General features: G+C 44.7%; 1 protein-coding gene across 3 annotated transcripts in view; it reads right to left on the bottom strand.

The window, feature by feature from the left end:
* LOC107273549 (transcription factor Sox-19b) overlaps positions 1-4,645 on the bottom strand; it is a 13,712-nt gene extending 9,067 nt beyond the window's left edge. The window contains exons 1-3 of one of the 3 annotated variants that reach the window (XM_025090884.1): positions 4,045-4,645; positions 3,569-3,810; positions 2,194-2,477 (exon numbers count right to left, since the gene is read on the bottom strand). In XM_025090884.1, coding sequence (XP_024946652.1) covers positions 2,194-2,477; positions 3,569-3,630 — 346 coding nt within the window. In that variant the 5' untranslated portion in view covers positions 3,631-3,810; positions 4,045-4,645. The remainder of the gene's footprint in view (positions 1-2,193; positions 2,478-3,568; positions 3,811-4,044) is intronic. The other 2 variants (XM_015751872.2, XM_015751873.2) reach the window with 2 other exon arrangements.
* Positions 4,646-13,014: the final 8,369 nt, after the last annotated feature.

Genomic DNA, 13,014 nt, shown 5'->3' with positions numbered 1-13,014 from the left:
CGCCCGCTTCTCCCCCAAATTCCCGATACCCCCCATACGATTATTTTTGTAAAAAAAAATATCCGCTACGTAATCCCTTACCATTTTTTGTCAACCCCCCGAGCCCAAAAATAGCGTCGCGACGCTGCCCGTCGAAGTCAGTCGGGCGTAACGCGAGCGCGCCGCGCGTGCGATTATTTTTAATCCCGCTTAGAGAAGAGGAAGAAAAACGCGTACCTGTGTACCAACCTTTAGACTGGAGAGTACAGAGGAAGGTTTTTGTCCTCGTGTCCTTTGTCACGCTGTACCATTGTTCCCGGTACTCCCATAGAAATCTAGTGTCGGGTTCCTCCGATTCATTTCGCGAATCTCATGCGACGCACTTTCACTCTATATACCCACTTACAGGCGCAGGGCAGATTGAACGGAAGAGGCCGAAGGAGAACGGTCCGAATTACAGGCGCACTTACATCACGGAATTCCATAAGGAGTCATCGGGGTACAAGACACGTGTCCAGTCTCCAATCTTTTGTGTATCTGATAAATATCCAATTATCGGTCATGTGAGTATCTGCCTAAACGATTACCTGGAACTTAGTCATATTCTATATCTGTATTTACAGGTCGAGGCACAATGTGGTCTTATCACTTACTAATGAAGTTCAGAGGCTGGGAGGAGGGCGCCTGCCGGAATCCTACGAATTCCAGGGATCAGCAGTAGCCACTGGTTGACCCCAGACTGTACCAGGGATTTCTCGGTTATTTTGGGGGATGAACCGAACCCTCAGTGGTAAAAGGACACGGAGCTTCCCCGTTTGGACAAACGTTAAACCCACCGACTGACCAAGTATAGCTATCATGTACGGGTTCACCCCCGTATGGCTCCCAATGTTGGGTACATATGTGGGACGCAGCTTGACCTGGCTATCGTGCGTAAAATTGATCACCCCTAGGGGTTGAGGAACGTATAGGGGTCAAAGGTTAAGGAGCATCGTGCCCAGGAGCAGAGGGGCTTACGGATCTTCCCTCAACGCCACCCTCTCCCACCGTACCCTGATGCACGATCAAATCCTTTCGTAATTTCTACCGGGAGGACCGAGTGCTGCGCTAAATATGCTGCCGAAGAGCCTGAAGAGCCTGAAGCGCAAGATGACTCCGGCAAGTAAAGGTACTTCATTAGGATGAAAGCATCCGCTTGTAAGCTCTACCCGAGCTCCCGTTCCCTTGTACTTTGGATATGCGTCGCGACGCCTGGCGTCCAACCACCCTTCCCCGTCACCCACCCTCCTGTATAGTTCTAGAGAATAGCGTTGAGATCCGGCAAGGCAGTGGTGCCTGCTGGGTACTTTGCTTTGGATTATTTTGACAGGTTGTTTAGAAAAAATCAAAATTAAGAAAAAAAATTCACTATTTCTCTCTGTGCTTCGACACTTGTAATCTTTTATAAAACAATGCAGAGGTTGAACAAATATTTTTTCAAAAATATCTCATAGCTCTTTCGTCCACGGCTGATAAGTTTATCTTATGTGTTTTAGGGTTCGTTACCCGGATTCTGTCTGCGTGTATTTCAACGAGAATGACGCACCGTGAAGAAAAATTTTTTAAATGACCGTCTGCACTGTACCCCGGTTTTCACCGTGCCGACGGAAATGCACGAAGTCGTCGTTATACGTGAATTTTCACGAAAGCGACGGAAGCAGGGTATTATCCGCGTGTAACCTTACTTAAGAAAAAGTATCTTTAACGAGACCGACGTGAACCATTAGAAATACGTAACATCCTGAAAGGATCCTTACAACGTGGTTGCTCCTAATAATGCACTGGTGAGTCGCTGCACTTTGCCGACTGGAGTAGCTGCACGTGTCAGGGACATTTTTTTTTTATTAGAATCAAGTAGCCGGCCATACAATATGAGAGCAGTGGTACCAGTATGCGTTGCCAGTGCAATACACATATGTCATATACTATATGAAAGGCATATGTAGATTTTAATTTTACTATTTCCCACGAATGGCTGATAGAGTGAAATAATTGAAAAAAAAAAATTAGGAAAAAAAGGCCATAATCTTACCTAGCCTACATATGCATATATAGACTATGTAAAATTACCACTGCACGGTATCATATATAGATTTTAATTCGACTGTATTTTCCAGGAATCTGTTATCAGGTCTGATAACAGGAAGAATAACATAATAAGGAGCATCCTCTTACCCAGCCTCTTGGAGATCTCGCTGTTATGCATTTTTGGATTCTCGTGGGCGATTTTACGCCGTTGAAGACGCGACCAGACCATAAAGGCATTCATGGGACGTTTTATGTGATCGACCTGCATCTTCTTGGCAGCGGCGGCAGCGCCCAAGGGACTCCCAAGTCCGACGCCCATAGGACCGACGCCACCACCACCACCTGGTGGTGATCCACCTGGACCAGCGCCGATGCCCTGCATCCCCCTGAGCGTTTCCGTAAACGCGCCGTCGCACATGTTGCCGCCGGCTCTGTGAGGCAGAAATGAGAATGCGGCCTTAATTAGTAATTAATCTCGTTTACGGTCCATTATCAGTGTGTTACATTGTTAAGAAGATCTCAAGGTAAATTCGTGCAGGTTTTTATCTCTATTGCCGTGCATTTTCTTCATGCATATTGAGATTGCGAGTAAGTAAAGAAAATTTTCATTACAATTTTAGGAGGCAGCAAGCGTCGTCTACGAGGATACACTGGGATATAAGGAGTGAGATGAAGTAAGATCAATGAGAGAGACAGAGAGAAAAGAAATAACAAGGAAGAAGACAGAGGATAAAGAGAGGATCATTTATCCTGCGGTTATGAAAAACTTATGGATCGTCGAGCTGCAGGTAACCTGAGGAACTAAGCAAAGTAATTGCTTATTCGTTTGCTCTTTGATTCATAAGCAAATTAATCTTATCCTTTTCTCATATCAAAGCCATTAACCAATCTAGACGTGGTTGCAGCCGACCCTAAATGTCACCCCTGAGGGAAGGGCGCAAAATCCCGGGCCTCTCGAACTAACACAATTACCGGCGAGAGAGAAGAGAGAGAGAGAGAGAGAGACAGCTTAGGGATCTCCTTGAGCATTCATTAAAAAAAAAAAAGAAAAATAAAATAAAAACCTGTAGTGGTTGAGGGAGGGCCCCTGGGGCGGTAGTTACGATTTTGTAGGGGTTAGAATCACCCTGTGGACCCACCCTCGAGTGTCATTCAGCGAGGATTAATAGATACGCGGGTTATGGGGAAATACGGGGTGACGTCGAGGGTTAGTTTTAGCCGTGTTCTATGGGAGAGAGAGAGAGAGAGAGAGATGATGGGGAGGGGTAGGTGGGAAGGGATGAAGCTTTGGTGGAAGATGCTGGAAGTAATGGTTGTTGACAACGAGGGGGATTAGGAAGTGCTAATTGAATGTTTAGGTTAGGTACGAATCATGGGGTTTACGAAATGGGGAACCGCGATTTATTACCGCACAGTTGTGTACTCTGCCTTAAGTGTGTATCTTTCTCTCTCTCTCTCTCTCTCTCTCTCTCTCTCTCTCTCTCTCTTTCGCTATCATTAATTTTTAATGTGATTTACATACCTGTAAATGTTCATTTGCAATTGCCAGATCGTGTATTCACCGTCGTTCAAATTACCCGTCATATTCGTCAGCACTTTTATTCACTCTTGGTTATGACGATATGACGATTATATTTCACAATTAAATTATCAAAATTTTCGACTCGTCCAGTGCCAATCTTAAAGTCGACTGATAACGATTGTTCTTGTTTAGATTGTGAATATTTATATCCTTGTCTCGCTATTACAGGTCAATAGACGTGGCTTGTGGATACAAGGAGAGAGAAAGAGAGTACAGTCAACTCGAAGAGAGAAGAAGAAGAGGACAGTGTACAGTGGGAAAGGAGACAACGATCGGAACGGCAGTTTGTTGACGGGAGCGTGCGAGCGAGAGAGACAGAAAAGAAGAAGAAGAAGAAGAAGATAGAAGTAATGGAAAAACAGGAATCAGCGATGTAAACCAGTTAGCACTTTTAAGTATAGTTATTGGGGTCTCACCTCATAAAGTGGCCGGCGGCCCGTTGATGCAAGTCCAGCTCAATTTTGCTGCCGTGATTGAGACTCGCGTCTCGCCTCGATGAACACGAATAAATAATAGATCGGATCTGATCGATCGAAAGATCGATCGATCGCTAGTAGTTAATTCGCAGTGCAAAGCTAGTAGGAATTTTTTGCGGATATCGATGATTATACGTGGATCACTGCACTTTGAGACACCCACTAGGTAGACCTGTTTTTATTATTATTTAAGTATTGGCGTTTCTCTTTTTCTTTTATCTTTTTCTTTTATTTATATCTATTGTACACTGTCACCACTGAACACACAGCGCGGCGAATTAGGATTTTCTTTTAAAAAAGTTCAACCGACTTTCGAAGCTCGGAGTAAATACGATCCGAGCCTAACACCGGACCCGCAACGACGCGATCGCGCGACGCATCGCGTACCAGCGACAATAGCACAGAGAGAGACGGGCTTTGCGTCTAGTCGGTTCTCAATGGCGTGAAGTTTGGCAGGTTCGCGTAAAATAAACGGGATGCAATGTAGTTCTCTCGGGACGATGGATTTGGAAATGCACCTAAAGTGACGGAGCACCTCGTACGGATCCCGTAGGCCGGGGTAGGAGCCTTTTCTCCCACCACGTAACACTTTTGCCGAATGGCCCGTCAGCCAATGGCATTCTACCGTGGGCGTAGCTAAGTGCTACGAGCTGTACCAGGTCGCTTCCTTACTGGCTGGTGTACAACTTTTGGCCACGTCCATTTCCGACGATAACGAGCCGTCGCGTACGGCACTTACAAGCAAAAAGGCTACGTTCAATCTGTGACGCACATTTGCTTCTGTCCCATGGTACGCGCGTGCCCGCGTACGTAAGCGCATGCGACTAGGCGCACTTACATATTTCGCACGTGTTTTATTGTCCGCTAATTCGTAGATACCTCGAGGTCAGGCCCCCGAAGTGCACGTAGAGTATTGCATCCATGGGGGACGTTAAAATTCAGGATTATAAGTGTTAAATTTTGTTGTGCATAAAACATTTATCAGGGTGGTAAAAAGATGGAGGTCAGATCGAAGAGTCGAAATACGTCAAATTTTGTTCTCGACCCAAAATTCAAGCTGTATTTTGAAATTGGTCTTTTTCACCCTAGACAGCACTCCCACTTTCGATCTGAACTCCTCTTTTCATCCCTCCTGGATTCTGTCTCACAACCCGCACAACTCGTCCATACGCGAAGACGTTACCGTCGCACACTCTACTCTCTGTTCCCCTTGCTACCCCCTCGCAGCCCTTACTCACAGAACCGTCCACTGTACCAACCCTTGTTCTCGATGAGTTCTCGCTAAGGGATGATGGTAGCCTAGTTTTTAAAAATTAAAAAAAATATATTCGTTAGACCTTCTCTGGCTCTTCTAAAAAATCCCTTAGAGGGTGCTCATCCATAGGTACCATCCCCTTGGATACCCTATATCCTGTCCCTTCGCACGGACGGGTGCACGATTATCGTTAGACGCTTCGTGGAACTTGTAACCTATGAATATCTAATGCTCCCCTTGACAATTAAATTCAGACAATATGTTTTGTTTCGCATGGGCCACCCTCGGTCGCATGAATAGCCCCGCGACGAAGGGTTGCTCCGTGTATCGACACGGTGCTCCCTTTTGGTCCTTTGGCACATTGAATAACGTGCCAAGTGCAACTGCCTCTTTCACTGGATCCTCATGCCATCGGGAGCACACTGGGAGCCGGTGCTGCGTCAAAGTGCAAGATCAGATTCAGCCATAGATCACTCGGGATCATCCACGAGTAAGATCCCGGTGATCCCATTGTCAATTGATCACAGGACAATTTGTATCTGTACTTAGCCAAATTTTCACTGTCTAACAATCAGCCCCTCATCCGATGACACCAGGTCCTTAATATTGGCTCTGTCGGTACACAGCCCAAGGAACAGGTACCAGCTTCTTGCTAAGTACCATAACCAAGGGATTAAAAGCTTTGGGTGTGCTCAGTAGGCTAATACCGGACAATGAGGTGTCCGGGGTGCGTCATACCATGTTCCTTTCTCAAAATCCTCAAGTTCAATGAGAAAACCAGAATAAAATCGTACGGCGACATTGTCTCTATTGTAAAAGGTATGCGCGTCAAGGTGGCAGCAGCTGTTTCGAAGACCAGCCGAATGCCGGTCCTGCCCTTCGATTCCTGTGAATGCATTGGACAAAGCACAGCCACCAGCTTGCTCTTTCGATGTCCGCGTAATGACGTTGTTTGGAGGTTCCCTTCTGAGGTAGTCCGAAGGTGCGTCCACCTCCGACCTACCCGGACATTGTGACCAAGTAAAGTGGCGCAGGACGACCTCACGGTTCGGGGATGTCCAGGGTCCTTCAACCCTCTGCAGCCACCACTTCCCCCACTTTCTTCTTTATCTTCATCCGCCACCTCCTCTGCACTTCAGCCCTTCGGTACAGTCGATGCCACCCAGCCTCTTTTATTCCAGTCCAGGGTGGGTCCTTTCGTGAAGCGAGCAGGTGTCGCAGAGCCAGGACGACAATGCCGGCCCAAGGACCAGGGAAACCAACGGAATCGACACGGCCCTGGTCATCCCGGCTGGACTTTGGCTTACGGAGGATCCTATTTTTCGAACACCCGTCAATAATCATAATGCCCTTCCCTTTCGCTCCGATCTTTATTCTATCAGCTTCCTACCGTCCGTTCCTCTGATTCTTCTTCTCTGGTCCTGCCCATCATCCTTTTTTTCATTCATTCTCCTTCACTAACCGCTTCTCGCACGAGTGAACCAGCTTCGGATCTGCGCTAACGAGCAGACAATTATGGTGCAATGAAAATCCGCGGAGCACTCACCTGTACACTTAGCAGCAGTCAGCCAAAGTGAACGGACCCGTCATGGTTAATACTTTTCAAGGTACCTATATCTATAGTGAATATATATATAAAGTACCGAACCACATAGACTATGCAGCACAGAGACTGGCTCAGGTCTCGTAAGCCTTTTAAAATGCGACCGTCGGCTAAGTTCCAATTGTACTACTAAGCACTGGTAGCCTTCTATATTTTAGCTTAGCAATGCCTCAGCATCCACCAAAGACGAGCTGCACCCCTTGGCGTTGCAGTTGCTGACACCGGCAGGCGCTTACATGGGAATTTGCACCTTCGAAGCGGCACTTTTTTCGGTATTGAAAAAAAAATTACCTTATCTCAATTATTTCCTCATTTTCTTTCATTTAATCTGAAATTTTTTTTATCATCTATATATGTATACATACGCTGGATACTTACCATATCGATTCTTCCAGGTGTCACAGCGTCCGGATACAGCCTGAATTTGGCACCAGGCACAGTGTCAATATATACACATATTTCCACGCACAGCAACCAAAAAGGAAAAACCGTAGTAAGAAGAAGCTTCCGCGCGAGACGCGCGTGCGATTTGTTTGCCTGTGCTAAAAGCTCGAGAGCCCATTTTTCGCCTGGCTGAGATACATAAGGTGCACATAGCCCAGGCATGTAACGTGCACACATGGATATACACTGTGGGCATTCAGGAAGCTTGGCGCATTCTCATCCATCAATTCCATCCAAGCTCCACTCCGGTACGGAAGAAACTTTGAATCTGTGGTAAAAAAAATTTTTTTTTAACATTCTCTTCCTTTTGTCCCCAGCATCCAGGATGTATCTAGGACACCCCGGAGTAGCTGTTAGGATGAGAATATTCTACCGGGGGTTTCGCTGGACTCAAGATCATCTTCGATTCAAGTTATTGTAGTTCACATATATATATATATATATATATATATATGGATGGAATGGGGATGCTCAATGGTTTTTAGATACTGGTCACCCGGTGGATTTATCTACTATACATCTTATACTTACACGTGTTAACCGTGTGTCGTTTCCAATAGGAAACTAAGCTTAAGGACATATCCTCCCCAGCCTTCCACCGTACTAAATCCTCTTATGGGCATTATCGAATTCGAACTTACAATTCCTTCTTTTTACTCCGTTTACGGATTTTCCATTGGTCACCCCTCTGCCTTCTGGAAAAATCTTCTAGGTCCTTCGCGAGCTCCTTCCTTTTGAACTTGCCGATTCTCTTCTCTCTCTCTCTCCCTCTTACATCCTCACCACTACCGCCTCCAAAAAAGAGAGTCCGCTCACAAATGGAAAACCCGAGTGGTTCCACGTATTTCAGGCTTATTCTCATTCTTATTTCCCTTTTCTCATTCAGGGCACTTTCCCATATACCACATGCAGAATACGGTTTCCTTCCTATACGTGCCCTGTCCCTACTTTATACTATACTATATACCTATATTCAATATGTATATATAATACTAAACCATACTCCACCAAGGCCAGTTACTCCTCTGACACAATACAACCCCTTTTGATAACTAGCAACTATACCTATATACACAGTACATATAAGATACTACAGTAAAACCTGTCTTTATTAATTTCAAGAATTTCCTACCGGATTACGTATATAATAATTATCTAAGGCTTTCTTGTGTTATCAAACAATAATGATAATATCGAAAGCTCAATACACTTTTCTATTGGCATTGGGATCCCATATAAGAATCTGGATTTATTTAATGGAAATTGGGAATAAATAAGTAAAATGGATATTCCATGGTTTACCCTATCGGAATACGATTCTTAGTGGATCCCCCCTCCCTGCCCCCCCACCAGCCCCCTAAACCATCTAGCAGCAATGCCCATTGTCTGCTGCCTACGTTTTCCCACAAAGAATGGGAGAAAAGTTCGTTGCCGAAGGGGAGAGTCACTCGAGTCGATCGCCAATTGACTGACGTTATCCGTCCATCTCTCAGATCAGGAAGATTGCTTGGCGACTCAAACGCAGAAGAGGGATTCCTTTTCTTCGTTTTATTCTTTTATTTTATTTTTTATTTTCTTCATCTTCTCTTGAGTCTCTCATTTTTTTTTATCTACCTTGTCCCATAACTTCAATTTCGGTTCTCGCGGTTTTCAATGATTCTCTTATGTATCCTTATATCCTGTGCTCTTCATCCCCCCCCCCACAGTCCCCCCCCCATTATAGAAATCTACCCCTTCCCATGTCTTACCAAACGGATCTCTGTTATCCATTGATTTACCAAGGAGCCATGCGCACCCAGTAGCATAGAGTCTCTTTGGTATCCTTATACACTATAGTCTGTCAGCTGGTACACTATAGTACACAAATATATCTGTGTAGGAGATAATCTAATTCCAATCAGATTAATCCGAATTTATCGTACACAATGCAATTCGCTATAGTCAGATACGCAAACGTAATTGATTTTTTTTTTTGGACTTTCTAAGAACTACGTGAGAAAATATATATTTTCAATTCTGCCGTGACAATTTTTTTTCTCAAATTGTAATTTGATTCGCCATTTATGGCGATCCTTTCTGTTTTGCCGTTTGAATGAAAATGAGAGAGATGGTGATAGAGGGGGTAAGAGATGCAAAATAATAAGACACACAGTATATGGTTATTTCGCGGCCATTCTCATCCGTCTCATTCTTCGAGTTCTTTTGGGAATCACGAGGCGCTGACTAACACCTGCTTCTGTAGGTGACGCAAAGAATGCTACTCCATTGTTAACCCTCTCTCTCTCTCTCTCTCTGAATCTACCTGTACACCTCCCACTCGGAGGTCAGGTTTCATTGATGCTCCAAAGACGTCCCAAGAAAGCATCCTCCACTCTCTTCGCACCAACCTGGCACGTCTAGCTTAGACAGCTATATATATACACACCAGATACTGCACTATAGATGAAATATACATATATATATATATATATATATATATACAGTATCGGTAACACCCTCAAGATCCGTCGCATTCCAGCATCTCTTGGCAGACTCTCGGGCGCCCTGTATCATCAGACTGTGGATAGCCAAGGGGTAGGTAAAGGCTAGGTAGATACCTACACTGACTGAACGACCCTTAACGTTCATCCCTCCCCACATACCTAACTTCCTGGGATCTACGAACCCTTAAGACACAACCCCCACTGTCCCCTTTGTCACAGAGTCCTCAGTGGCTCTTACCGAGGACCCTGTGTTCATTGAGAAAACTTGGTTGCCCGTCTGGTCCAGGGATGCTGGGGTCCAGAGTCACGGAATTCCCAGATGATCTGCGATCGAGCAGCCTCGTACGGGAAGTGAATGGGGGAGAGTGAAAAAAAAATGCGAAAAATAATCAAAAATAAATTTTGGTAGCGAAAAAAGAAAATTTCCAAAACAGGTAATGTTTGAATAAAATTTTGTGTAAAAAGTGTAAAAATTCGAGAAAAAAAAATATTTCAAAAGGAAACGACCACATGGCTCTCGGGTATATTAAACGTGCGAACAATAAATTCGTCTTGCTGTTAATAAATCCCATTGAGTAAGAGAGAGAGAGAGAGAGAACCGAGAAATTCTGGAGGATCCACAATGGAACTCAAATAAGAGGAGGATAGGAGGCGGCCCCTTTACAGCATTTGTTGTGAAAGCCAGCTTAACTATTGTTACCTTGCTACTGGGATTCTTGCTCGTCCTCCCTCCCGCCCCTTATATCCCTCTCTTTCTACTTCGCAATTATTCTCTCCCACTATCCTGCAATATATCTATATACTGTTTCATGAAAACAATCATACATTTTCAATCTGTTACTCATGTTCATTAGGAAGTACCATATTCTTCGTACATAGCTATTATATACTGTGACGTCATTTTTTGGTTCCACGGTCGCAAGGCGACTCCGGCTACCGATACAGATAACGTTCTCGATTTCTCTTCAGAAAGATTTGATATTGTTTAGTTGAGGTCGAGGTGCTCGAATCTGCCCTGGGGAAGCGGCCGTGGAGGATTTCCAAAAGTTGCGTACCGATTCGCTAAGGAATCCTGTCGACTTGGTTCAAAGGGACGACTCAAGGGAAACGGAAGAGTTATCGGCTACAGGGATCTCGACCAATCGGAATGATTAGTTATCGAATTTGGCATTTGGCTATTGTCAAAGCAGTCTGTCTCGGGACACCGACCGAGGTGTCACGAACTGCCTCGCGCTCCCGTGTTATTTGTTTACAGTTTTTCTAGCCGTGTTTAGATCCGGTATAGAAAGTTCGCGCTCGTGTAGTTTTCGCGATATCCAGGAAATTCAATGGATTTTCTGTAAGTGTTCCAAAAGTGCAGTGCTGTGCTCCAGTGTAGTGCCCGTCGGAGTGTCTCCTGGATGCGGTTCTCGGACTTCACCGATCAGCTCCGGTGAGTCTCCAAATTTATTAATTGGTGAAGGGATTTCTTACTTCGATCCTAGAGAAGCTGAACCTAGCAGCCTGAGCGGTCGCGCATTTCCGTAACCGTCCGCTCCCGTTCGTGCGTCCAGTTGCGTTTGCTGATTTCACGCGACCCCAAAACTCTACAGGATCCGTTAAGTTATCGTATTTTCTGATAGGTTCTGTTAGAGCTCTCCTTTTGGTGGATTTGGGCCTGTTCCACCCCAACTCCCAGGTCACACCGGCCCGTAAATTCCCAGTGAAAAAAGAATTGGCTGAAGCCCGCCTGGCTGAGCTTGCGGATGCCTGAGCGAAGGGTGGACGGCCGAAGGTAACATAGGTTAGTTTTCGGATTTTTTCGCTATCGGCGTCGAGTTAAGAAAGATACGTTACGATATGTATATATCAGCTTAAGTAACGCACGTAAAAGTCAGGTATCAAGAGTAACACGCGGTATACGTATTTCCAAAGTATATAGAACCAGTGTAACTTTGCATGACAGTCCCTCTATACACGATTACATATTCTGCCTATTGGCTATATATACATAAAAGGTAACGTCAAAATGGCACACGCTCCAATCGCGGCAATTCCAATTGTAAACTGGGAATTGGTAGTTTTCATTGACAAGGGCAATTTCGTAGCCATGCAAATGTAACCGGGGCCATACGAACCGTAGCAAAATGTTGGATGAGGGGAATGGCAGGACGGGAGGGGTTGACTTGCTCCGAGTACAATGAGTATACACAGAGTATATACATATAGGCTGAACTGTACCTAACATCCAGTCAGACATACCTAACCTAACCAGAGACGTATTCCAGGTACCTGCCTGATTTGTCTAACATTGGTTTTTGGCCCTCGCCCCTTCGTCCTGGCAATTATTTCCAAAACCCCTTTCAACTTAAACGACCAATAAATATATATTAATACGAAACCTTCTATGAGCTTCCATATACCGTACGGGATATACCTATGGGCATGCATACATGTAACGTGCACTAGGTCTCATTTTCACGGCTACCATTTGAAAATTTTTCATGGGCGTGATTCCACTCGATTTGTCAGACTGGTAATAGAATTTTAAAATCAATAATCGAACTGTGCCACTACCGTCTGCCATGTGACTTGATTATGCGCGACTTGTCAATGCATAACCGACTGGCGTTTATTGCTATTGAAAAAAAAAAAGGTAACGGGTTGAGGGGTGGCATTTTCTTATACGTCATTATATATGTATATATATACATACGTGAATGTATCCTTCGGTTGGCCAATAAATAATTATTTATTGGTAGGCGTGTTCGGTACGAGACGAGGGATTAAGATTTGAGGGATGCCGATTGATTCGTTAAATGTAATATCTCTCATTGTTATTATTATGGGAGTCAGTGACGTAACGAAACGTTATGCCAATATACATCGTCTTGGGTAACGAGTGTAATGGGACTTCGTGGGAAATCCACGAAGTCCATAGTCAAAAACAGCTGACGACCTTTTCTCTGACGTCATATACCAGCATCAATGAATTTTCTCAAAATTTTCGTCAATGATGCCAGTTTTGGCCTTTCTACGGTATGTGGGTCTAATGGTTCGACCTTATGGCTCTGGTTGTGTCTTTTTCCTAGGGTGTTTGGTTGGTCCATCAATGGTCTTTGAGGTCTACGGTAGGGGGCGGTGGG

This window comes from Cephus cinctus, unplaced genomic scaffold (genome assembly GCF_000341935.2).
Source record: "Cephus cinctus unplaced genomic scaffold, Ccin1 Ccin1_scaffold1709, whole genome shotgun sequence".
Classification (NCBI taxonomy): Eukaryota; Metazoa; Arthropoda; class Insecta; order Hymenoptera; family Cephidae; genus Cephus; species Cephus cinctus.
Note: the sequence above shows the minus strand (reverse complement) of the source record. Positions and strands in the feature narration are given on the sequence as shown.